The sequence below is a fragment of the Falco rusticolus genome, chromosome 1 (genome assembly GCF_015220075.1).
Source record: "Falco rusticolus isolate bFalRus1 chromosome 1, bFalRus1.pri, whole genome shotgun sequence".
NCBI classification, from domain to species: Eukaryota; Metazoa; Chordata; class Aves; order Falconiformes; family Falconidae; genus Falco; species Falco rusticolus.
Genome location: NC_051187.1, coordinates 5,129,302 through 5,154,780, shown reverse-complemented (window position 1 = coordinate 5,154,780; position 25,479 = coordinate 5,129,302). Strand labels below are relative to the sequence as shown.

Here is a 25,479-nt window from a genome sequence, read left to right as displayed (position 1 = left end):
AGGCCATGAGCATCATCCAGTGATCTCTCTATGAAGCCCATATCTATCTGAGCTTTCATACTTCATCTAGAAAGTTAGCCACATTACATCCACGCCAGAGACCGCAGGGAAGAGTGAAGATACATAAGGTAACTTTAAATAAGCTGGTGGGGACAGAGAGCAGTCTAGCTGAACTCAGAATGGGATAGTTTACCCTACCAAAAAGCTAGATAAATTGGCCTAATTAACTTGTATTAACTCTGCCTTTCTACTGCTAGACTCATGTTACTATGTGAGCTAGGTGGTTTTAAAATGGCTCTCACGTATCTGCTTTACATCGCAGCGTGACACACAGACATATGCCAAGTCTTGATTTAAAGACTGTAAGTAACAGGAATCTTGTTCATCCCTAGATAAGATACCGCAGTGATTAACTGCCCTCATTGTTAAAATTGTCCATGTTATTTATTAATATAGACACAGTCTCTAATGTTGATTCTGATCTTAAAGGGAAAGGGTTTCTAAGGACTATGGCTGGTGCTCTTTAAACCTTTTGGCTGCTTCTGAAGATGGCTTTTTTTTAAAAAAAACAGTGTTCCAAGATAGAGGCAAGAATAGCTATTTGCTCCTTAGTTTGGTTCACGCTTCTGTTCATAATTTCCTTACAGCAAAACACAATTTAAAAAACAAGCCATATAAAATTTTGATCCTCTAGTGATTTATTTTATTTTCACGGTGTCTGGAGACTTGATGTACTCCCATCCTCTCAGAGTGGTTATTAGCATTTGGCCTGGCTGTTTCTTGTGGAAAATCATAAAAATATTTGGTGAGCAAGAGAGAGATGCTAAGTGCTTTGGTGGTCTGATCAGGGAGGATATTTAGAAAGACTGCATGTTTTGTTTTGAATGAAATGACTAGCTGTGTCCTTCACTGATGGCAGAGACACACCAAATTGCAGTAGAGTTCTGTATTTTTCTTTTAAATCATTCTTTTCATTTAGAATGTTTTGCATGAAACTCCTGACTGGTATGTTTTCAGATTAAACTACTTCTGGTGTTTTGGTGAAGATAAATAAGCATCCTGACAAGGCAACCCTTAGAGCAGGCCAGTAGCCAAGGCCAGCTGAAATTTAGTAAGACGGTTAGAGGATGAATAATTTCAAGTGTCATGGAAGATCGGGAGACATGGATAGTGGGTCTGAGTCAAAGGACTAGAGATCAACCTCAGCAGGCTTTGGACCAGGCAAGTAAGAGAACTGGCCAGCTGAGAGAGGACAGCTTCCCAGAGGAAATTTTTAATGCTTCAGAAGTAAAAAAAAAAAAAGGGGGGGGGGGGGGGGGAAAGCTGTAATCAACCCCTATTAGCACCAGAAATATCCTTTTCGCAATGTCATAATAAACATTGAGCTTGTAGGGAACTAGAGGTACTACTTCGGTGAGTGTGTTTCCTTAGTTCATTTTTAACAAGAAAATAAAATTTTGCTGGATTTTTCAATGCTTTTGGTGTCTGCTGTTTTTGAAAGGAAAACAGTTCAGAACTCTTTTGTTAATCTGTTGAAATCCATAAATCTGAAAGAACAAATCTGAGAAGAGCTATCACTGAAATTATACTAGTATAAGACAACTGAAGCTTAAAATATTCAGTTGCTCAATACCAAATTAACACCTTCAGAATGAAAAACAGGAATCATAACAGATTATCAGAAAAGCTAAATAATTTCATTAAAATTGCAGATAAACTATACAAGTCCTAATAAAAAATTGAAGAAAATGGCAAAAAATACCATTCATTATAAACACTCTGGGACACGGCTACTTTCATAGCTGCGTATGGATAGTAAACTTATAAATAGTCCTAAGTCACTTGTGGACCAGCCATGGAATTACTATTACCAGCATTGGCACTGGTGTCGTTATTGTAATGGCCTAAAATAACATGAAACTGCTTCTTCTAAGGACCCTGCAGGAGTCCTTAGGTCTCAACACATCCTAATTTTTTCTGTTTCTATGTTTTCTGCAAAGATACTGTCTACCTTGTAATCGAGTGGCTAAAGAGCTTGATTCTTCCCTTGGACTTTGCATTGCAGGCTCTCAGCTGATTCAGGGAAGCATTGGCCCACAATTTCATGACTCTTTCCATAAACTGATGGTCAGGAAATTGCTTAGGAAAGCTGAAATTCCAAGTTGGGAACTCAGACAGTATCTGCCAGTTCTAGCCCAGAAAGATGATGTCTTAAGGAAAGCGGAAAACTTGCGCACGCAGGCAATATTTTGTCCATATTCTGTATCAGTCAATATTCCGTATCAACCCCTTTTCACTATAGTCCATGCTTTCTATCTCTAATGTATATGCATACACATATGTGTTTTGATTTGCCACTTCATTTAACTCCTCTGTGCTAAGAGAAATACTAATATTTATTTCTGAACACTGTAAAGCTTTTTTGCTGCAATGTCTGCTTTCTGATTCCAGCAGAACACTATCATGTGAAAGAACCTATTCAAAATCCATTGCATTCCCGTCCTTTTAATTTATGCAGTCAGATTTATACTCTAACTTCACATATCAGTTCTTGTCTGCTCTTGAGTTCGTTTGCTTTCATAGCAGATGGAGCTGCTAAAGTGGCTGCATACATACCAGCCTTCTTAACACTGGAATGATATTGTCCCTAGGTGGGTTTCCTTGTAATTGCCACAGATCCTCCCAGAAATTCTTGCAGAGTGCAAAGCACATCACAAGTTCAGCAAATGCGAGACGATCGGATGATAAAAGCCTGTTTGTGCTGCTCTTAACTCAGTAGGAGTAATAGCTGATTCTTCACATGCCCAAAATGAAATTAAGGGGGCTACTCAAAGAGGTTGTGGTTACACGGTTACTTTAATCTGGCATAAATCTGGCTGCTGCTGAAAAGGGTTGTTCCACTCCTCTCCCCTCTTCCACTGCACCCAGTCACTTTTTTTCACCCAATCTTGTCTGGCACCAGTGATTATACGGCTGTGCAACGAGTTGGACCATAGAACTGATCCAGCTGAATATCAACTCAATTAATTGTATGCTTTTTTTAATTAGTTTCTTATGGTTGTACAGCCACATGAATGCTTGTGCTGCGTAAGAGAGCAGCCAGACAATGAGTGTCTAGGGGTAGAAGGAATGGAAGAACCACTTTTCAGTAGCACCCAAAGGGCCACTGAAATGATGGCCTGATTAACATAGCAGCATCCAACCCCACACAAATTGAAACGATCTGAAGGGCCTAGGCTGTGAACTTCTCGTGTTTCTTGGAGCTTCCAGGCTACCGTTCTCATAAAGCACCTTATCCAGCTTCTCAGTAGTCCACGGAAAACCACTTAGCGGGGTTGTTCAGGCAATCGGTCATGGGAAGCCTCTGCCCATCTCTTCAGCAGTCACAGTTATCTGTCTTGCCTTCTTTTTCAGTTTGTAATTTCTACAATCCCCCAGCAGTCCTACCCTGAGCTTGTCAAATTAATTCAAATTTCTTGTTTGTATTCAATTTTTCTCCTTTTTTACCACAATGTGCATGCCATCCTAAACTTTCCAGAGACCAGTCAACCAAAGAAAAACAAGGTATTTTTCCAAATTATCTAAACAATGAGCATTTCAGTTCTGAGACACAGCCTAGTGATCATTTCCCAATCCACTGAAATATTGTCCTAGTTCTGTTGGGCTTAGGGGCAACATGCAGTATCCAGTTGAGTTATCCCAACAGCAAAGCCATGCTTCAGTTGTGGCTCCTGGGTTTCCTCCTTTCCAAAAGAAGCAATCTGTGTTAGCATTGTGCTTGGCTCCGACTGCGTTCCCCTCCTTGCTGCCTGGCTGTCTCCGTGTGCAAGGGGTGCCAAACCAGAATTCTTCAGCCCCCCTTCCCAGCCCACCCGTTCCCCACCCGTCTGTGTGGGAATGGGGAAGGGCCACTGCTGGGACCTGCTGCACTAGCAGCCAAGGTAAAAGGAAGGTAAAACTCCCACTCCCAAACTCTACCACAAGACAAATATTCTCAGACCAGCTACCCAGACAGGGCAGGTTCAGACCCATGGCAATAATAACTTGTGTAGCATCTGTGACTTTTTCTTTAATGTGATGTAAAAAGCCCTTGTCTGTGGCACATTTTTGCACGAGGCTTGAGACCAGAATGCGCTGGCAAAGGGAAGCATCAAACCCAGTAACAGAACAAGAAAAAATGCAGGATCATCCTGGAAAGATACAAATCTTCCAGGTCAGTGTTTTGCATTTGTTATTGTTTGTTTCAGTTTTATCACAGAGCTGATGGTAATTATTGCTGGTTAGATGCATCTTCTGAATCCAGTTGACTGGTGCGGAACAGCTTAATAAACTTCACAAATTTCATCCTCTACCATTGCTTTGATCGTAATAGGTGAGAGTCTGTAACACTTGCTAGCAGTTAGTACTGCTGTATTCCACAAATCAGCCCATTCAGTAAGGGCAGCAGAATTTGGATGCAAACTGGTACACGGATTTGGTTTTTTTTTTTTTCCCCTGCCACAGTTGAAGGCCAATATGCCTCGATATCCCTGAAGTCAGTGATCTCCCCAGGTTTATAACAAATGAGGGTCTGGCCATTCAACTTAAAATCCCTTGTTGGAGAAAAAACATAGTCCCAAAGCGGGGTTTTATTTTCAGATAGAACCTCCAAACTCAGCTTGTTAGGACTTGCCATGAAGAGTACTATCATAATACTAAAATTTGGTCCGATGGGAAATACCTGCACTATTAGGATAAAACTTAAGGTGACAGTAAGTTTTACAGCTTTACTGTCACTATGCTCTGAGACAGATAATACACAGAATTTAACAAAAGATTTTATGATACATACTGGATGTTCCTGCAGAGATTTATCTTAATGGTTTTAATAAAAACACAGGAGAAAGACACTTAGCTTCTTACTTGATAATTTTTTTTAAAAAAATGTGCTTTCTTGCTTTTTAAAAAAAAATTTTGGTAGCTTGAAATGATTGTTATTCTCTGAACTGCTCTGGTCTGTTATATTCCCTTCCTGCTCTTGGAGCTAATTTCTATTTCTTTGTCTCAAAAAATGATTGTATTTGTATCATCTCCAGACAGGTCACAGGAGGTACACTGAGTGCACACTGGATATGTTACACATCTGGTTTATATCCTCCTCCACTGGGCCACTTCATATCCCAGAATGCAGCATTTCTGTATGGTTGCCATATATCAAAACACAAAGACAGACACGCAGACAGTGAAGCTAAGTGGACACCGCTACATGAGACAGTTAAAAATTCAATTAATTTCAAATAGCCACTTTCTTTTAAGTGCAGTTCCTGAATCTTGAAGTAGAAGCAATATTGAACTGTAAAACTATGCAACACAATGTCAATGTCTCCATTAGGCAAAAAAGGCCAACAAACTGGGTATTCTGGGTTTTCTTTGCAACAGCCCGTTGGCATTTGTATATAATCCCAAGAGACTCATTTTAGGGATGGAAAAAAGAAATGTCTATTTAGACAGAATCTGTGGCGGTCTCTCATTTTCATGATATGCACCACAACAGAGATTTACTAGCTGGTTTTTTAGGTCACTTCTTGGAGGCCCATGGACCATAGTTCAGGGGCTTCAGCAGAGGGGATAATGTATGTCCTGTAGGTGACCAAAGCACAATCGCAGTGAGAAGGCAGACCCTCGGTGCCCTCAGGCTGGCATCCACTGCCCCTGCTCTGCCAATTCATCTACTTTCCTCTTATGAGACAGGACAAATCTTTCTCGGTCAGCACAAGACAGTAGCTCTGTGAAAGGGCTGTGCCAACGGTAATCCCTGAGGCACCACCTCTGCGGGCCAAGAGAGCCTCCGAGCACGGGAGAAAGAAGTACTTGATGCTGCCTTGGGCTTCTCTGCTTCTGGCACAGTCTCACTGCCAAAGTGTTTTGTCCCATAAGCAGGTTTGGGTTGGCCTTTTAGCAGTGACAGAAGCTTTCTTTGGGTTATCTGTAAGTTCAAACTAATCTTTACTCAGATCCGCGCGGCTTTTCAGACTCGTGCAGTGACAGAAGCCAGGCAAGGTTACAGCCATCACTCGATGCAGTGACCTGACATGGAGGCAAGCAGGCAATGCCATGGACTGGCAGACAGGCCGACGGCCAAGCAGACGGCTGTGCTGGGCAGCCCCAGAGCAAGCAGGTCCGTGAGTGACGGGAGCGTGTAGCCCCTCGGCACTGCAACCACCCTGTTAAACGGCAGTGTCACAAGGCAAGCGGGCATCCCAAAGATCAGCGCTCAAAATTCAAAACTCTGCTTCTATAAGCTCTTGGGGTTGAAAAAAAGGTCCCCTGTGTGTCAGACCTGGGCCCTGGGAAGGTGTGACAGGAACGGGAGCTGGCTGGGGCAGCACAGGGATGAAACGTGCTGGGAAGAGGGACGGCACTGATTGCCCATTGTCTCCATCCTTCCATCCACCCCCCCCAACGTATGTGCACACCTGCACCTACACACCCAGTTTCACTATTGATTTGTCCCTGGATTGAATTAAGCTGAAGGATCAAAGAGCAAAGCTGGGACGCTGTTTCCACACAGACCGTAGGCAGGGGCTCTGCTCTCAGAAGCCAGCCCAGTGTTTGTCCCTGCTGGCCTCACCTGATTCAATCAAAATACAGCCAAAGGCCTTGTGTTTCCAGCCCTCGCTCCCTCCCGTCACACCCCCCTCAGCTTTATTCCCGCTTGGGCTCCTTCCAACTTTGTCCCCTGTTCTCCAAAATGCCAGAAAGTGTAATTCCTTCCCCCAGGATTGGCATGTTAAAGCTGGGAGCAAAGACATTTCTGCCTGGTCAGAGGCAGGGAATATCTGTTCCAAACACTTTTAAATAGGCACATCAAACTTTATGACACTTCTTCTAGAATAGTGGATTCTATTTTCCTTGTATAAACTTTGGTGGAACGATTTTCTGTGCCTGCATACATGTGGACTGCCTTATTCCTGGTTTGGGGAGGCTGGCTCTCTGGTAGTTGAGTGGTGCACACAGTTTCTTAATGTGAGCTTGCGTTTTTGGAAGCATTAAATCTTCAGTTTTACCTTACGGTTCTGTTGAAAGTATGGCTCTTAATAATAATACACCATTGTAGAGCTTTTTAGTTAAATGCAAACTCTTAGTGCTAATTTAAGCAGAAGTAAGATACTTTATTTACAGGTTTGCTCAGGGTGTGCAGTTCATTATTCCACCCTGAAAATTTTAGGACAGTTGAGGTGATGTATTTATAGTTCCCAAGTACCCCAGCCTAATAACAATCAATTTGAGCTGTGGCATGCATTGTTCCTGTGATAGCAAAGGAGATCAGAAGGTGAGGTTTGGAGATAGTAAAATCTGGTCATGAGGCAAATGAAGTGAACAATGTCTGAATGCTAATGTTATGGTAAATGCTGATCTCCCTGATTGGCAGTAACCACTATAATTGCAACATCTAATCAACTCTGTCACCACGTGGGTGAACGCAGCCATTGCAGTCCAAAGTAGTAAGTTGTCTAAATAATGTATAGCAACGTTATATGGGGAGGTGTTTGTACACCGCACCATAGCAGGACCTGGGTTTTAACAGGGAACATCACTTCCGTAACTGAATTCTAAAAATAAAAGGAAATTTCCAAAAAAAGCATAAGCTAATAAATGCACAGCATCTTTTGTAGTCATCCTCTGCTGATAGTGCTCTGTAACCATCTCTCATAGGATAGAAATAGCAGAAGAGCAAAGCTGAAAATAAATGGGACACGTGCTTAAACTGGAGCAACAGTTAAGGAAAAAGTCACCTTGCTGTCATTTCATATATTTTCTTGTCTTGTTTAATTTAAGGAATCATGCTCTAAAAAAGCACGTTTTGGTATTTCTGTTGTCCTCGTGCTTCTCTCTCTGTGCTGGTGATTTACTGTGTGTAGCCCAGAGCTGTAATCCATTTCTTCTGCTCAGGCAAGTCATTCCGGGCACATGTGTGTCCTGCCGCTGACAGACTGGTGCCACAGGTGCTGTTCGCTTCAGACCTGCTCTGGAGAGACTGTGGTTTCAACAGCAAAGCTGTCGGCGCATGGGGAGCAGAATTAAAAGCTTGCGAATGAATTACCTAGGTGGCTTGCACATTTGTTATCCCTGGTAAATAGGAAATAGGTGAGTAACTGAGATGATAGAAGTAGCCTCCTCCTACCCCTTGGCAGCCATGAATTTCAGACCGTGCAGGATGATTCCCTTCCAAAGTGGAACTGAAGATGCATCAGCAGTCTGAGTCCGTAAATAATGCTGCAGCCCTTAGCACACCCAGGCAGTGTATCATCCATGCTACCCCATGCCTCTCGGGGTGGATCCCAGCCAAAGTTAAAACAGTGCCCTCTGTTCAGTGCACCATTTGAAATCTACTGTCAGATTACTTTGAGAGAAACCCCTCTTTCTTTCTTCCTTGGGTAGGATGAAACACTGTGAGTATCTTTGGGGTGAGTTGCCCCTAGGTGCAGCTGGCGTGATTATTACACAGGATGGCCGGTGGCTGAGCTAAACGAGACAACCACAGCATGCACTCTTGGACACGTTACTAGTAATGGGTAAGAAAGCTTTAACCTCCCTGGGCAGTTTAACCACAGCTGCAGAATTTCCCCAGTGGAGGAAGCTGTGCAGCTGATAAAAGCACCCTTAAACAGCAGGGAAGTTTCCCAGTTCACTAAAGCTGGTGTGGAAGAAAGCACTGGGATAGTGCGCTGCATGCTTAAAGCTTGAGGTGAGAAAACGAAGACAAGTCTGACTGCAGAGCTCATAATCTATTGCATCTGTAAGTAATTCTTTACTGAGGTTGAACTGGAAAGCTGTGATACAATCACACATAATGAGTTCTGTAGGCATGCACCAAAAAACAAATAAATTGGCTTACTGTCAGCTGTAGGGATTTTGGTCTTACTCTATTTTTGTGATTGTTCACTTTGCCGAAATTCATTGCATTGAAGTGTCTCTTAAGAAATGCTTTTAGCCCCAAAGCAGTATTAATATTTAAAATGTTTTTCTCAAGCAGTGCAACAGCTGTGCAATGTGAAATAGAAGACATTTTTCTCTCTTTCCCTGAGCAGCTCTAAAGCATCAAATGGTAAACAGAGAAGAAGGGGAAAAAAAAGAGAAATCTTTTTTTTCTGCTATGGCTCTTATATAAAAAACAGATATTAACACCCCACCCCCCCAAACCTCCTCCAGTGCTATAGATCTGACGTTAGCAAAACTTTGTGTATCACTGAAATGCCCTCAGATATTGATGACTTTAAAAAAAAAAAATTACTCTGGGCAGAAAATGTTCTTGAAAACCTTCATTTCTGCAGCTGGAATGCTGAAATGCAATTCAGAACCACCAACTGTTGAAACTTAAGCTTAATGTCTGTAGTTTAGAGTACATTCAAATATATGTAAATACATACATATATAAAAATAAATATAGACACAAATCTCCTACATTTATTTGTTTTGATTTTTGCTTTGAACTGAAGTTTGTTGCCTGTGAGCCTAAAATTGTGGGGTTTGCAACTGGAAAATTAATAAATGTGCATGCATGGTTGGCCAGGCTGACAGCAAGCTATGACCTGCCATGGTGTCCCATGCTGCCTCTTGCCCTCAGACTTTAACCTGGCCCTCTTCAGAATTGCCAATAAATTTCAGAATTGGAAAGAACAAGGTATGTCACATATCTTGGAACTGCTCCCTCCCTAAAGACACAGGCAGGATCTGCTGTGTGCAATTCGTATTTCAAGCTTTTCTTTGTGTCCATGGGGGCTAGAACCATGTGTTCTAAATGAGAGATTCTGGTTTCTTCATGTGGCTCTAGGAGATAATGACCAGTAGTAGTTCAGCCTTGTCCATGTCAGACAGATCTTAATACCAGCCTGTTGGCCTCTTCTGTGTTAGTAAGGAAATGAGTATATTTAGGAGTTACCGGAATTGTATTTGGTAACAGAAAAAAGAAAAAGGTTGAGTACCATGTCCCATAGCATCTTTATTCCTGTGGAAGGTTGGACTTCCAGGGACAAGAGTTACTCGTATTTTACAGAACCAGATCCTGATTATTTATTTTTTAATTATACTTCTAAATTATTTCTTTTTCAGGCTCAAGGCTTCTGATTCTTGTGGATCAGGGTATTTGGCTGTTGTGCAGTCTGAGACTTCTGCAGTGACCTATTTGAAATGTGACTCGCGATAATACAGTATCGCTGTAGTGTAAAATAGTAGCGGTAGATAATGCAGGATAACACAGTGAGGACAGCGTGGAATAACCTAATATAGACTAGAAACGAAGCAAACCTACAGCTGCACAGTATTGCTACGAACAATTCCCTATACGTATGTATGGTTGTGGGCCACAGGTCTAGCTGGTGTTCGAATGAAAGGGCATGTCTCCTGATACACTTCATTTGCTGTGCAGAAATCTTATTTAACCCTAAATACCTGACAGTTGCTTCCAGGAAGATTTTACTTTTTGAACATAACATTTGAAAAGATTTTTGGTTTTTAAGTCATTGCAGTTTCATTTGTAGAAAGGCGAGGAATCCAACACATCCGACTGAGCAGGGCTCCTTGATGGGTTGGGATGCTGCATGAATAATAAATACATCCGCAGACTCAGAGTAAATACTCAATGGCACATAACTAAGGTATAAAGGAGTAAATTTTCTACAAGTTGGCCACAGATGCTTTGTCGTTTCCCAGTAAATTAAAGAGTCTTCCATTGGACCTATAAATTTGTCATACTGGTATTCTTCCATGACTACAGAAACAGCCTGACCCTGCTTTGATGGAGTGTTCCATTCCCTACAGATAACGAGAGTCCAGTGCTGTTCCTGTGTGTACCATGGCACCAATAAATTGAGCATAAAACCCTTTTTGCAGCTCATCCTGTGGCTGCCACTGAGTGTTAGTCTTTCTTTTTTACTGGGTTTTTTTTTCCCAGAACATTGATCAGCCTTTGCCAGAAAAAAAAAAAAAAAAAAAAAAAAGTGCTCTGCTCATTACTTATAGGCTTATGAGCCATGTTTTGATAACAGAAGTGTAGGAGTAGGATGGAAATCTTTCTCCCATTATGAATCACGGTAGGTCACCAATATTCCAAGCACAAGCTGATTCAGAGGAATGGGGCTGAAGGCCATACTATTAGCCTGGATTAATTTCAGACTTCAGATTTGTCTGTGTCAGAGGTAAAACTGCTACCTATTTTGCTTAAAATCCTGTGGGTTTACATGCCTTACCCCTCCTCAGGATACTCTGAATGTCAGATCTTGCCCGTGGTTGCAAAGGGTCTCCTGGGGGAATGGATCAGTGTTGTGCTTTGCACAGGAGACTTCTTGCACGGCGCTGCACTTATGGAGCAATCCCTGAGCAGTGCAAAGAGCAGGTGGAAGAGCTGGGAGAAGGAGGAGAGCTCTGTCCTTATGCCAGGCAAGGTAAGGCCAAACCACGTGCTGTGAGGATCTGCCACATCCTGGGCGAGATTTGCTTGCACAGGAAAATGTTTGGGGTTTTATTTTTATTAAATATTTATTTAATATTTTATATATTGCTCTGTGGTTGGGGGTGGGGTGGGGGGGTGAGGATTCTCCCTCCCAAATGTTCCACAGGCACCTGCCAGGCTCTTTGGATAGCTATGGACAAAGATGCTGCCACGTGGAATTCAGAACTTGACAAGTGTTGAATGGTTTTCAGCCCCAGGAGAAAAATGTTCAAAGTATCACAAGCACAGGTGTCTGAGCATAAAAATAGCCATGCCAGTGCTGCACAGCGGTTGTTTCTGCATAATTACCGAGGATCAGATTTTGAGAAAGCTCAAAAAGTTACAATTTTTGTAGATTTTGGGTACCTCCATAACCAACAAAAATAAATGGACACTAGTAGAATGCCTATTCTGAGAATCTACTTTAGAATTAAAGGAATCATGACCTAGGAGGAGCAGATAAATCCCACCTTTGTTCATTATTAATTTAAGAATGCCTTATTTACATTTGATCCGTTCCTATTGCTGCTAAGGCTTGCTTTTATGTTCGGTGCGTTTTCTATGCAGGAATGCAGCAAACCCTGTTTATTTAAATCACCCACGACTGATTGCTCCTCAGATCCCTGTGAGGTAGGTGAGCTCTACTATAGTCATCTTATGGACCTTGCTTGGCCCAGTGTCTCCCAACCAGAGAGGGGCAAACCCATCGTTCTGCAGGGCTTAGTTTAAGCTGTGCCTCTTACGGATCGGTAGAGGCTGCGACAACACTCAAAGGAGTAGATTTGTCTGTTAGGGCTGGTTTTGGCCAAAAGTAAAACTGGCCCACCAACACACGAGCAATCTGCTGGTTGAACTGGGTAAATCTGTGTGCTGGAACTGCATATCTTAAATAACTAGGACAAGCTCTTACTCTGCAAATAATTATGTATGTGAATAATTTTTCTGATCTGCTTGAAGTTTATTACTGACATTGGAACTAATCCTATACAGTGTATGGGAGGTATATAGAAGTACATCCTGATCGCATTAAGTGGAATGTTGGGCTCTGTTGGTGTCTGGACAGTAGAAGTGCTGTGGATCTGATAATTCAGGCATTTTGTGGGCTGGATTCTGGTCTCTGTTCCATAGGCACTATAGGCATATATTCAATTACACCAAAAGAGTTCAAGAGCCAGTCTCTAAGCTGAATACATTGTGAGCATTTGGAGCATTTTGCTCAACTGATTTTTTAAAGCCAGTCAATACTTGCTCTTCTCTGAAAAATGTAAAATGAAGCAGTAGTCTGCCCCACTTTTTCCTTGGTCTAAGATCTCCTGTATTTAAGGTTGGCTTACTCAGTTTAATAAAGGCATGTGTATGATGCTTATGTTGCATACATTGTGCAAGACAGAAATGCCCAAATGAATCCTTGGATCCAAATCCCCCCAGATTTGGAAAAAAAAAGTACTTCAACTGATCATCACTGAAATATCCGGGGGGGGGGGGGGGGGGGGGGGGGGAAGATGGGAAGTACCAAGATGAGCTTGAGATTTGCAGCAATACCAGTACTTCAAACTTTTGGTTTCATGTTGAGCCTACACTAGGCTGGACATGCCTATTTGATAGAATAGACAGTTGTATTAGCTCAAAGTTCATTGAACCTTTTCTGCTTTTTACTGTTTTTTCATTTTAGTACACATCTTTACCCCCAGACCTGAAAAAGGATTAAAATGCCAGAAAGGAGACAGATCACTCAGCATTTCTAATCACATACCAGGAATCTCAAGACACAGTTCTCACAAGATTTTCTACTCTTTATAGACCATAAAAGGCTCGGATACCCTTCTGAAGTCCACTCTGATCTCTTTAGTCATTAAAATTAAGTTTTTACTGAGAATTTAAGCTAGTTTCCTACTGCAGTGATCACAAATCCAGTTTCACCCCACAGCTTCAGAAGTTATTTATGCATTCATTCATTCACTAAGACAGAGTAACAAGTCTTCATTCAAAACAAGATTCTAACATTCAAACCAAGGCTGTAACTATTGCAAAAAAAGCCCCAAAGCACTGCAGGAAAACATTTCTGTTATTTCATTTTGGAGTGTTATAGGCATTTGCTTTGTCTCTGTCTTTCAGGTTCACTTTCAGAAATGCTCCAGAGAAGCAGTGCTGTTGTCATGGGCAGAGGGGGACACTCACTTGCTTGGCCTCCATGAGAAGCAAGCAAATGCTCTATCATCTAAAATATGAACTGGTGAGTTTAATTTTGCATTTACCATTACCTTCACCACTGTAGAAGTGCATTTCAAATAAAGCAAGTGATTAACTTGCTTTGAGTGAAATTTCTGGAAATTCCAGCCTTAGTAAGTAAGGTGAACAGTACTTCTAGTACATGTTCTCCTGAACAGTAAACTGGTCTGGTTGAAGTAGCCCAGTAGTTGAACTGCTGCATTGCTTAGTGGCAATAGTAGAACTGCTTAATACACCGTTTGTCTGACTGTGATAAAATCTTCTAGCCTTGGCCTTGCTGAAGAAGTTGATGCTTTCAAAAATTCCAGCCTTTGTCTCTTTGCCCTGAACAGTTGTGTATTGAAATTACACTTGATATTATTTATCTACTCTTTATAGAGGTGTACTACATTTCAGGCCCTGGGCACAGTATGCTTTTTCAGTTTGGGTTTGTACAGCACCTAACACAGTCCTTCAAGCTCCTAAAGATAATAAATGTAGTAAGCTAATGTCATGCTGTGAAAAGTTATGTTTTTACCATATAGTAAAATGTCTGCAGATTACATTTTGGGCTTACTGAAGGTAGATCAAATGGGACCTACTCTGAGAGGGAAGAGCTCCTGCAAACACACAAAATTCTTTCTTAGGATCTGTGTTTGCATGGCAGACAGTAAAAAGTCACAAGCCACTACAATGTACTGTGCAGAAATCTTCAACCATTTCTTTCTATGGCATTAATTAAGCGTACTCACATAACCAGGCAGATCCCACACTAACATCCACAGCAGTCTTGGATCCAAAGGGGGAAAAAAATCAGCCATTTGCTAAAGGTCTTTTTTTTTTTTTCTTGTACGGTTCAGAGGTGACTTCTTATTTCAATCATCTGAGCTGAACATTTTAGGAGAAGAAGTAAAAACCCAAGAGGGGAGAAGGGGGGATGCAGCTTTTGGAATCAAACGGCCGTTGGGGGCTCTGATGCCGTTTATACGCAGAAACAGTGGCATCTAGTGGGCTGTTTTTCAGATGAGAAAAGACAGCAGGCACTGAAATATAAAACAAGTGAGCGATTAAAGCCAGTGATACGTTTATCTCTTTCACAGATGAAAGATTTTCCCAAGTCTGTTGTAATTCTTTTCTGCAAAAGCATTTGGAAACAAACTATTTTGCCTCTTTTCCCATCTTCAGTATACAACTTTCACAACACTTGTTCTTCCTATTTTCATTATATTAAGCCCTCCCATGGCTTTTGCTTGCAAATTCTAATTACTTAATGTCATATAGACTGTCATAAATCTTCACCCAGTAAGAAAGCTAATGGTTTGTGTGCATGTGCACAAGTCTAGCATTTTCCCCCAAGATGTGACATGGAGAAAAATAAACCTCCAAGTAGTCCTTGAACACACTTGGTCTAGTTCAACTTTGGATGATTTCAAGCACAACATGGCTTTGAAGGAAGGATCTGTGTAAAGGAAGAGAATAAAAACGCAGCAGAGCAGCCACACTAAGGGCTCTGAAAAGAGCTTGATTACATAATTTCTGTAGCTATAACTAAATATAATGTTTATGCAGTGTTAACTTTTTATGCTAATTAGTATGAGTTTTTTCACTGCTGAGTCATAATAAATGTTTGAGTTAGTTTATTTATACCTGACCCTAAGATCCTGCTCTTTTATTAGTCTGCTGGATTACATGTAAAACTTGTATATATTATATGGACCTACAGAAATGTATAATAAGCAGGGTAAGGGGCTGCAGCATCCGTGGCAGGAGTTTAAAGTAGTCACACTCATGCCTTCCCTCTGTCTTTATACTTCACTGTTTGCCAGTGCTGAGCAAACTTAAAGTCTTCTGTGCTGTCTCTCCCTTGGCTGTCTCTCAGATAGGTTGAAGGGTGTTTCTCTGTTTACTTACAGGGCCCAATTTAATTTGTATGGATGGAGAACTTGGCTGCTTAAATCTAGCAGAAGAAGTGGATGTCTTAAAAAGCAGTATCTTGGCTACATTCTTCATGATCACAAGATTACAGAGGCACTGATAGGCTTCAGACTAGATTTTTCTTCTTTTCCCTCATAATTTTCTGTTCTCTCTCTTTTTCTTTACACTTTTTTCTCGTTTTATTCTCTGTGTTTCAAACTTTCCTGTGTGATATCTGCTGTTTTTCTGGTCTTGATGTACCAGGAGGTACTTCAATGGTCAGTTCTACTGCAGAACAGAAGTGCAGATACTTTTAAGAGAGTTTACTTTTGTAAAGAAGCCGAAGTGCTGGAATTCTAGAAACACTGGTAGTGTTGTTATTTGAATCTGAGTGCAGATACGAGTTGGCTCCTTTCGCCTGACACAAACTGTGACACAAATTGCATTGGCCTGGCACAAATGTGGGCTAAAGACTATTAAGACTACACCAAAATTTTTCCTCTTATGAAGTGGGAGGGAACATGGAACAAGGACCTGGAAGTACTTGACCTTTCTATGTTTCTACTTTTCTCCCTGTAAATTAGACTTAATAATACTTTTCTCTGGAGCTACCTATATGAGATCCTTCAGCCCTAATGCAGAAAAACAAATTTAGAACTAATAAACAATCTCTATTCCACATGTTTGCTTTAGGATTAGCTCAGTGTTACTGAGGTGGACCTAGAAGCTACTATTTAGCCTTACTAGTTATCTAACTCATGACTGAATATAACTAGGTGGGAGTTCTTTTATTTCAGATAAGTACTTAAATCAGTTTTCACTGGGTGGAAGTTGGCACAGTTGGCATTGGCATGAATTTTTCACTGCACAAGAAAAAACAGAGACAGGATTTCACCTAATGACTTTAACTTCAATAGAGATATGCAAATTGATATCTATGTATTGAGAGTAGTATGAGCGAGGCACACAACAGCAGCCTGATTATACATTTTTACACTCCCAGATTTAATCTCTGATTTCATTTTGACAGTAGGGGAAAGCAAGCCTTTGATGCTTTGAGATTTAAATTATTTCCTTGAGTCATCTAGGAAACCTCTTACTGGAAGGAAAGTATACTAAAAGGACTGTTGATCTATTTCAGCTTATCAAATGCCCTTTGCAGCAATAATTACCTTATGCATCTTCATAAAACTGTGGTTTATTTTGCTAGCAGTCCTCAGGCTCTCAGTGTGACTGCAGTGAGGAACTCTGAAAGTTACTTTGGTCCATTCATAACTAATTCTATTGCCATTACGGATCATACAAGAGCCATCAAGACATTCATGCTGTTTTGCAGATGTCACATGTTTACCACCTGACTTTACAAGATATTCTATGCTAAGACATAAGTTACCAAGGCATACAGGCAGAAAAGGGATGGCTGGATACATGTGCCTGATCTGGCAGAATCATAAAGGAAAGGGAAAAGTAGTGCAGAGAAACTACAAAATGATTAGACTACACTGCAGTGCTTCCCAGCTGATGATCCTGGGAAGTCCTCTGACATTTCCTTAGGACTTCACAACACCAAGCCTTGCTTCCAGTGATTTTTGTCAGCGTATATTATGGGAGGCAAAGGCCATCTGAAAATGGATTTGAATCAAGCTTTTATTATGAAACAATACATGAAATACTCATCAGGCAATTAAACGTAGATTAGTGTTGCATAAATGTTATGTCTTCATACAATGTTGTTTTTAACCTAGGAAACTGTAATTAAGGATTCCTCCAAAGTCCAGAAAGCTGGTCTTCTCTTCATGCTTATATTCTCCAATTTCCTATGGATCTCTCGCTCCAAGTTCCTTTTGCTTCAGGCAGTCTAAACCTGTACCCTTAAAAAGCATACTGTAGGACTAATCAGTGATTTATTCTTGTCCATACCTCAGAAACTGTGGAAACCCTTGGTTGATTTATTCATGCATGCAATCATTACTGGTAGCAAATATATGGTGGTCTATAACATATCTAGCCATTTATAGTTGGAAGTTTTGCTGTATCACTGTATTGCAAAGAGGTTCGGCTCTACAATGAGCATGCAGCCAACGCAGGAATGATCTTGTCCTCTTTAACACAACCGTAATATATATCCTCTTCAGCGCCCATGAAGAGATCTGCAGGAAAAAAAGAAAATATAATTAAAAAAAATGCTGACATTGGCCATACTAATAATGTATAAAGGGCTTCAAACCATTTAAGCACTTTTCTAACATTAATTCTTCACAATTGCCTGTAAGCAGTTATTGTGAAGAAATGCAACAGCTAAGTGAGCCAGCTTTCAACTGTGTCTCAGCTAGAAGATTTTTTTAAAACTGCCAACTTACCTCCCAGGGCTAAGGTCTGGGAATTTTATGGTTTTCGTTTTAAATAAGTTTCAGACCTTTGTCTTATTTTGAATTAACATAGCTCCATCAAAGTCTACCACAACATCCAGATCTTCAAAGGTATTTAGATATGCACAGGTACAAGTAGATAGCAGAATTTTAAGCAAACTTTCTGCCTCTTGAAACAGATCATCCCTGTCAGACACCATCTCTGTATTCCACTGCTTAAATTCTTTTGAAAGTACAGAGCTAAATTTGCAACTTTTACATTAAAAAGTTAACTGTGAGTGATAGAGCATCACTGTTATGTTGATGATTCAAATTTATCCCAGTTGACAAATTTCATGTCTGCTTAAAGAATGCAAGCAGGAAGGCTTATCCTGTGATAAAAATACACAGATGTAGGTGTATCTTCTTTTTTTGGCATCACAAACAGCTGTTGGGTAATTGGAAGAGTTTATGATTAATACTTATCGTTTACAATCCTATATGCTCCTTACCTCAATACATCATTTTTTTTAATGTAGCGGTAAGTTGATAGTGCGTGCAAAAAACACAGAAGGAAAAAAAAAGCATGACCATATCACAAACCTAACGTGCATGGGGTACTACTGGGATGTGTCATTTTGTCACTGATTGGCTTGTGAGTAGTGCCTGGTTTCTGAGCTGTGCTTTGGAGTCTATTTTCCAATTGAATTCTGTGATGCATATGATAAACAGAGGCAATAAAGCAAATGATGCTGCCTGTTACACTGATGTTGGAAATCATAAACAGAACTAATAATCTGTGCAACTTCTGTGAAAATGTTCTATGTTAATGTTTACCAGCATGTGTACTAAATAATGAAATCCATTTAAAAAATCAGCAGCTAGCAAATTACTATAGCTGTGATACTGCAGAACAGGCTCAACTCCTGGCAGGTCAGACTGCATCTTAAGTATCTCAAGGATGACAAGATTAATCCTGCCATGGTCCTACTAAGAGTTAAGTGAACAAGTACAAAACTTAAATAGATGAGTTGGAAAAGGAGGACAAGCAGACAGGAAAGAAACATTAATAAGAATGTTGTGCAGTCACCAACTTACATCCATATAGCAGAGAAATGCATAACCAAATGTCTTATTAACACAAATAGAACTACACTGACACAGCTGATCCTAGGGCACTTATGTTCCCTGCCAGTGCTCTGTTGCCAGGCACCTTTCAGCACAAGGTACTTGCTCCAGCCATTAGTTATTTGCTCCTCTTCCAGTTTGTGGCTCTGCCTGTTATGGAGAAAGAAATATGCACCATAAAAAAAAAAAATATATATATATATATATACCAATTGAAAGGTAGACAAAACCATTAGATCGGATGCACTAAATCCCTGTTGCAGTGTGGGTAGCAATGTGGGTTTAACCAGTGTTCAAGGAATTGCTCTTCTGATCTCTGCTCCAAGCGCTGGAGGTAAAGCATATACTCCTATTTAAAGAAAAGAAAAAGTAATTTCATTATGACATTTAAGTCTAATGTCAGGCCAATGAACTAGGAGAATTTTACAGCTTACATAAGAGCAATTAATTTACCCCTTAAAATTATCAAATATAGTGAAATGGTGTTGCTAGTCAGCTTGCTCAACCTAGCAATATGTAGTGAATGATATCACCCAGATCATTAAAGGTGTTGCACCAGAATTTCACAACAATATTTATAAATAAGGAATTCTTCATACACATTTGCATTTCCACACAGAAGCCTTTCTTGGTGCTGAGGGCACAGAAGGATTCTTAGACAGGTCTGTTGTAGCCTCTTTTGAAAATTGATTCCTGCTGATTAAAAAACATTAACCCCTTATAGGATCATGTGGCAGTACTCTGAAGGCTTCTAATAAGTAGCATGCATGAGCGCTGATTGTGCTTTCTGTGATACATAAAATAATGTGAATTTCCCATACTCCTTTATAGGAGGCTTGGTGTAAGCAACAAGTTATTGAACTAAAGTGGGCCGTGTACCAAAAACTTGACCTTCACAGGACTTTTAAAATGTTACGTCCCAGCGCATGTGGGCTGGTAAGCTTTGTGGAAACTAGATTTTGCAAAATAACCCCCCCACTGCTTTGCACAGTAGGCGCCGTAGGAATGGAAGCTGTAGCATAAACCCTTTGTACTGGCCAAGAATTCCCGCTGTCATCCAGTTCTCTGCTCTTTGTGCTGAGCAGAGGGTGACTGGGTGCCAGCAGGAAGCATTGGTATCCTGCCTTTTACTGTGCTTTCTCTCCTTGCGGCACAGGGCGACTTGGCTCGAGTCCCCCGTGAGACTGCATTATGAACTTACGGAGAACAGAACTATATGACTGAGAAGATGCGACATGATAAAAAACAGGGTCTCAGTCAAAGTAAGATTAAAACATGCTGATAACATAAATGATATTTTTAAAATAATCAGAGATGGCAGATCTTGCTGTCTGTAACTGAACAGGCTTTTTGACTGAAACAACACTGTAGAAGTCAAAAAATGTCACAAAGAATTGCAAATTAAATTCCCCAGCTCAGCATGATCTGGCCTAGTACAAAAAGCTTTTGCTTAAAATAGATGAACGAAGGTGGGTTCATCCCAGCATTTCATTCTGCTACAAAGAACCCATACAAAATCAGTTTTTCTCCTGCAGACAGCAGTAGAACTGTGCACAGGGGTACAGCAGCCATGCACCTTCATTACAGGGAAAGTCTTCATGTTCCACAAGGCAGAAGGGGATAGTTTTTTTATTGAAAGGTGGTTCCTTTTCTACAGAAAACCTCGACATTTAGTGAGAAAAACAAATACTCTTACGTTTGAGGTTTCTTACAGAAAACCAACATTGCTGTATAGAAAAAAGGAAAAAAAAAAGAAGGTTGGAATTCCTCAAGTGTTTGCTACTAATCACGTTAGGATGGGAAGTGGCAAGGACAGAGCCACAGAAATCAGCCATCAGACACACCTCTAGCCCTAACTCCCTCTACTCTCCATCTAGAATCATCACCTATCTCAGCTTGGAAGACCCATAAGGATCATCTGGTCCAACTCCCTGCTCCTCACAGGGCTACCTAAAACTAAACCATAGGCTGCGTTGTATGTACACATGTAACTTCTCGCAGTACAGGATATAATTCAATCCAACTTCTCTACTGTTCTATTTATTTTGTATTTAATACATGTTATATTTACTATATAGGATGTTATATAATTGTGGTGGTATATTAAACATAAGCATAGATGGGAGCTGTATTCCTGCTGATTTCTAATTTCTTACCCAGGTGGCCAAGGCGGCAAACAGCATCCTGGCTTGTGTCCAAAACAGCGTGGCCAGCAGGACCGGGGCAGCGACCCTCCCCCTGCACTCGGCCACTGGTGAGGTCACACCTCGAATCCTGGGTTCAGCTTTGGGCCCCTCACTCCAAGGGGGACGCAGAGGGGCTGGAGCGTGTCCAGAGACAGGCAGTGGGGCTGGGGCATGAGTCTGATGGGGAGCAGCTGGGGGAACTGGGGGTGTTTAGTCTGGAGAGGAGGGGGCTCAGGGGGGACAATACCGCTCCCCACAGCTGCCTGACACGGGCTGTAGGTGGGGGGGGGTCGGTCCCTTCTCCCGAGTAACAAGCAACAGGACAAGGGGGAACGGGCTCAGGCTGCAGCGGGAGGTTCAGGTTGGATGTTGGAAACATTCCTTCCCTGGAAGGGTGGCCCAGCGGTGGAGCAGGCTGCCCAGGGAGTCAAAGCACATAGATGTGGTGCTTAGGGACACGGTTCAGTCAGGGCCTTGGCAGTTCTGGGTTAACAGTTGGAATTGATGATCTTAAAAGTCTTTCCCAACCTACAAGATTCTATGATTCTAGTTTGCAAAAACAAGGCTCATTTAACAGCAGCTTAGAAACCAACCCAGTCCCGAATGCTGTGGGCAGCAGTGAAGCCCGTGCCTCTGGGTTTTGGCTCTGTCGTACAGTCTTCACGGTGCAAGGTGGTTAGCAAGCATGGTGCAGTATCCTTGTGACGGCTTTGATTTGTTGTGGCCTTCACACTCAACAGAGAAACGTGTGCATCGAGAGTGCTGTGTGGCCTGGTGGGTTCTTTTTGGCTGATGTACAATAACCACTGGAAAACCATGAGCTATGTCCACAATCCTGGCACACAGTGAGCTCAATCCTGCCAGGCACATAGCACTCCGTGTCCCATGGAGCTCAGAAGTGTTCAGCACCTTGCCAAGCTGAGCACCTCGTATTCATCACACATGCACAATCTATTGTGTGCTTTCTAGCTTCTGTGGGTTTTGGCTCTTCAGAACCATGTAATTTTAGCACAGCTTATTTACTTTGGAAAGAAATAGGCAGTAATTTTAAAATACCTTAAGCACCTCTTGAGAAGTGCAGAATTATATGTTACATCTTGTCAAAGCAAGTAAAACAGAAAGCTCTTTAATTCTTCTTTTGTTATAATATGATTTAGAAATAAATAAATGTAATTATTGCATGCAAAAACAATTTAGTTGCACTAAAGCTAGCAACTAAAAACTTGTACACTATCATAACAAATCATCCTATCTGTAGCATTCATAAATAAATGAATGAAAGTAAGTGATTTTGAAAGCTAGTCGAGAACTACCTCAATCTCCACACTGACCACTGACACCTACATCTCCTTTCTGCCTTGAGTGCAGAATGTACTGTAAGCAGAAGACATTTCCTGTTATTTAGTTTTTCAGGAACAACCTGATGAAATCCACATTTCTATAAATGAAAAGCTACTTTCTTCTCAATAATTTAATCGGCATTTTTAAACCATGATAAATAATTTCCACATTCTGCAAGCGTACGTTTCCTGAGCAATATTCAGCACTTACAGAATGCTACTTAACAGTAATTGAAAGAATGTAAAAAAGCTTTTTTAATATTTTACAGAAGAAGAACTCAGCTGCTTAAAAGGGTGATAATCATAACATATTGCTTGGAATTAAATCTATAGAAATTTAATACTAAGCACAAATGTTTTGGAGATTTTGTTTGTTTGGGGTTTTTTTAAGTTAATGTAATTTAAAAATAAGTATCATCATCACCCTCATTGGCTCATCAGGGAAACCAGCTTTTCTCGGTCTGTCTTCACGACGAGTTCTCAGAATCTGTTTGGCATCTTTTTCAGTCAAAATTGGTGAAGTGTCTAAAGACAGAAAAGCAGAAATCAGTTCTGAAATTACCAAAAAGTTAATATTTGATCTGTCAGTTGTAAAATGAAATGTCTCCAAACCTGATTTTTGTCTATATACAAAGTGTTCTTTCATTACAGCCCCTTCCCAGGGGATACTGCATTCCAGGAGATATGAGTGGAATTTTAAACCATTTTTATACTTGTGCTTTCTCTAGTTCTACCAGTATGAAGCAAACCCTACATATTCATGTTACTCTCTAAAATGAGGAAATATAACAGCACCATCTAACCACTGACATTAGTAACTCTTCCAATTATTTGTTCTTTTCTGTGTTGCTTTACTTAGGATTATTTTTCAAAGTAATGAGTTAGACTTTTGTTGCAAAGGACAGATTGCATTGAACACTTAGCTTGCAGGACCTTGGTAAAATAATATTAAAATAGTTAAGGTAGTAAAATTAAACTTTTTGATTTTACAATAAATGACTACAGTGTGGTAATGCAGAGAGCGAAATACGGAATACAATAGCATGATTGTTAAAAATCAAATCATGGAAAGCATGCAATGCAAAAATAGTTAAGTATCAAAAATTAAACAGGAAGATACTAAAATACAAGGCTGACAAACTAATAGTATTATAATATGCTCTGCAGCTCTACATACGTACACAGGTTTGTTTTATGTAAACTCCTACCTGTAAAAGTGGTCATCAGGACCAAAAAGGAGACAAACACAAGAAATGTCTTCATTTTGATTCTGCTTTCTCTCAGTCTGTTCCAAAATGCGTAACGCTGACTGAGGCATTAGCTTATTTGACGTAGCTACGTCAGTCACAAATGTTTGTTTATGCTTTAACTAATTTGAGCGATAGTATGATTTTGAAGACATCTGGCCTGAAGCTTTGAATTAGGCTATTATCTGCTCACACATTCTCAGCATAACTCTGTTCCTGAGGGAAAGAAAATAGCAGACCTTTTTTCCACTTCAGGCTTCAGAGTTACACTGGGTATTTAAAATTTGTGAAAACAGAACAGATCACCTTACTTTAGCGTAGCAAGCAAGAGTTTCGGGTGCCTCAGGTAAACGATTGTTTTTGAAAAGAACCAATTGCTCGTTACTGACCGTTAATCTCAAAGGTGGCTGCAAAGGGGCCCCTTTTGCAAAAATTGTCTCTTCTACAGCACAGAAGTAGGTATTAATGTGGTTTTACTCTAGCAGAGCCAGATTACCACTGCTGAAAAACACAGCAGAGATATTTTTTATCAAATTAATAGAATGTTACAAATGAAAACTCATACGGTTCTTCTATTTTCAAGACAAGTTAGTAGGAAACAGGATTATAAATGTCCTTACTAATAAGCACAGTGTGAAGTAAGAACACAGGTTAACCAGTGTCGTTGCCAACAGCTTGTTTTGGTTTTGAGCACCACTGGCACCACCATGTGCAGGAGAAGAAACGTGTCCCTTTGAGAATAGCGTATGAAACGGGCACCCAGCACGATCGGCAGCTCTCGCCCAAGGGACGTGTGCCACTGGCACTTGCCCTAGGAGGGGACCGCGCAGCCGCCCGCATTGCCCAGCACATGGGGGCTGGCCCGCCGCTTGCCGGCCTGGCTGCCAGCCGCCCCCTCCTCCCTGCCCGTCTCCTAACAGAGCAGCGTTCATCCCGCCGGTGCCGCTGTACCCGCACAGGGCAAATGGAGCGGTGGGACGTAGCACAGGGCCACAGGGCTCACCAGTGTTCTGATTCAGGAAGGTTCCAGAAACGGGAGCACGAGGCCAGCGGGAGGCCTGGCGCTGCAGCGGGCGGCTGCCTTGGCCTGGGCCCACGTCTCCTGCCTTGCACCGGCTGGCGCGTTACTGCCAGCTCCGAGCCCCATGGGCACAGCGGGGAGGGCTGGGGGGTCGGGGGCCATGGAGGGGCCGCTGGGGCTGGGCCGTGCCCCGCTCTGGCCTCGGGGGCCTGAGGCACCCCAGGCTGCGGGGGGGGTGCCCTTCAGCGCAGGCTTTGAGATACCGACAGCCCAAATCCCAGGCAATGCCGCGCGGACAGCGTGGCGGTACGGAACTGTTCAAGGCACGTTCCGAAGGTGCAAGGCCCTGCGCCTTCTAGAAGCAGCAACTGTTTATTTTTCGACCTGCGGCGGGGGCAAGCGGTTACGGCCGGGGCGGGAGGGCGAGACGGTGTGACCACGCGGCCCCGGGCACAGCCAGCCGCCGCCGAGGCCGGGCCGCTCTGCGTGTACTGTCGCGACAGCCGGTCAACCCCCAGTCGCGATAAAGCGCCGTCGAGCCCCCCGCCCGTTTCGGGGCGGCGCCCAGCGCTTGGCAACCGGCCGCTTCCGCTTCCGCCGCCCCGCGCATCCCCGGC

The 25,479-nt window shown here is 41.8% G+C and overlaps 1 protein-coding gene across 1 annotated transcript; it reads right to left on the bottom strand.

The window, feature by feature from the left end:
• Positions 1 to 17,221: 17,221 nt before the first annotated feature.
• C1H17orf67 (chromosome 1 C17orf67 homolog) lies at positions 17,222 to 23,911 on the bottom strand. The gene is made up of 4 exons (XM_037406321.1): positions 23,803 to 23,911; positions 23,019 to 23,119; positions 19,278 to 19,417; positions 17,222 to 17,742 (listed from the first exon to the last, which is right to left on the bottom strand). The coding sequence occupies exons 1-3, from the start codon at positions 23,855 to 23,857 to the stop codon at positions 19,301 to 19,303; spliced, it is 273 nt and encodes a 90-aa protein (XP_037262218.1). The 5' UTR covers positions 23,858 to 23,911; the 3' UTR covers positions 17,222 to 17,742; positions 19,278 to 19,300.
• Between the last annotated feature and the right edge of the window lie 1,568 nt (positions 23,912 to 25,479).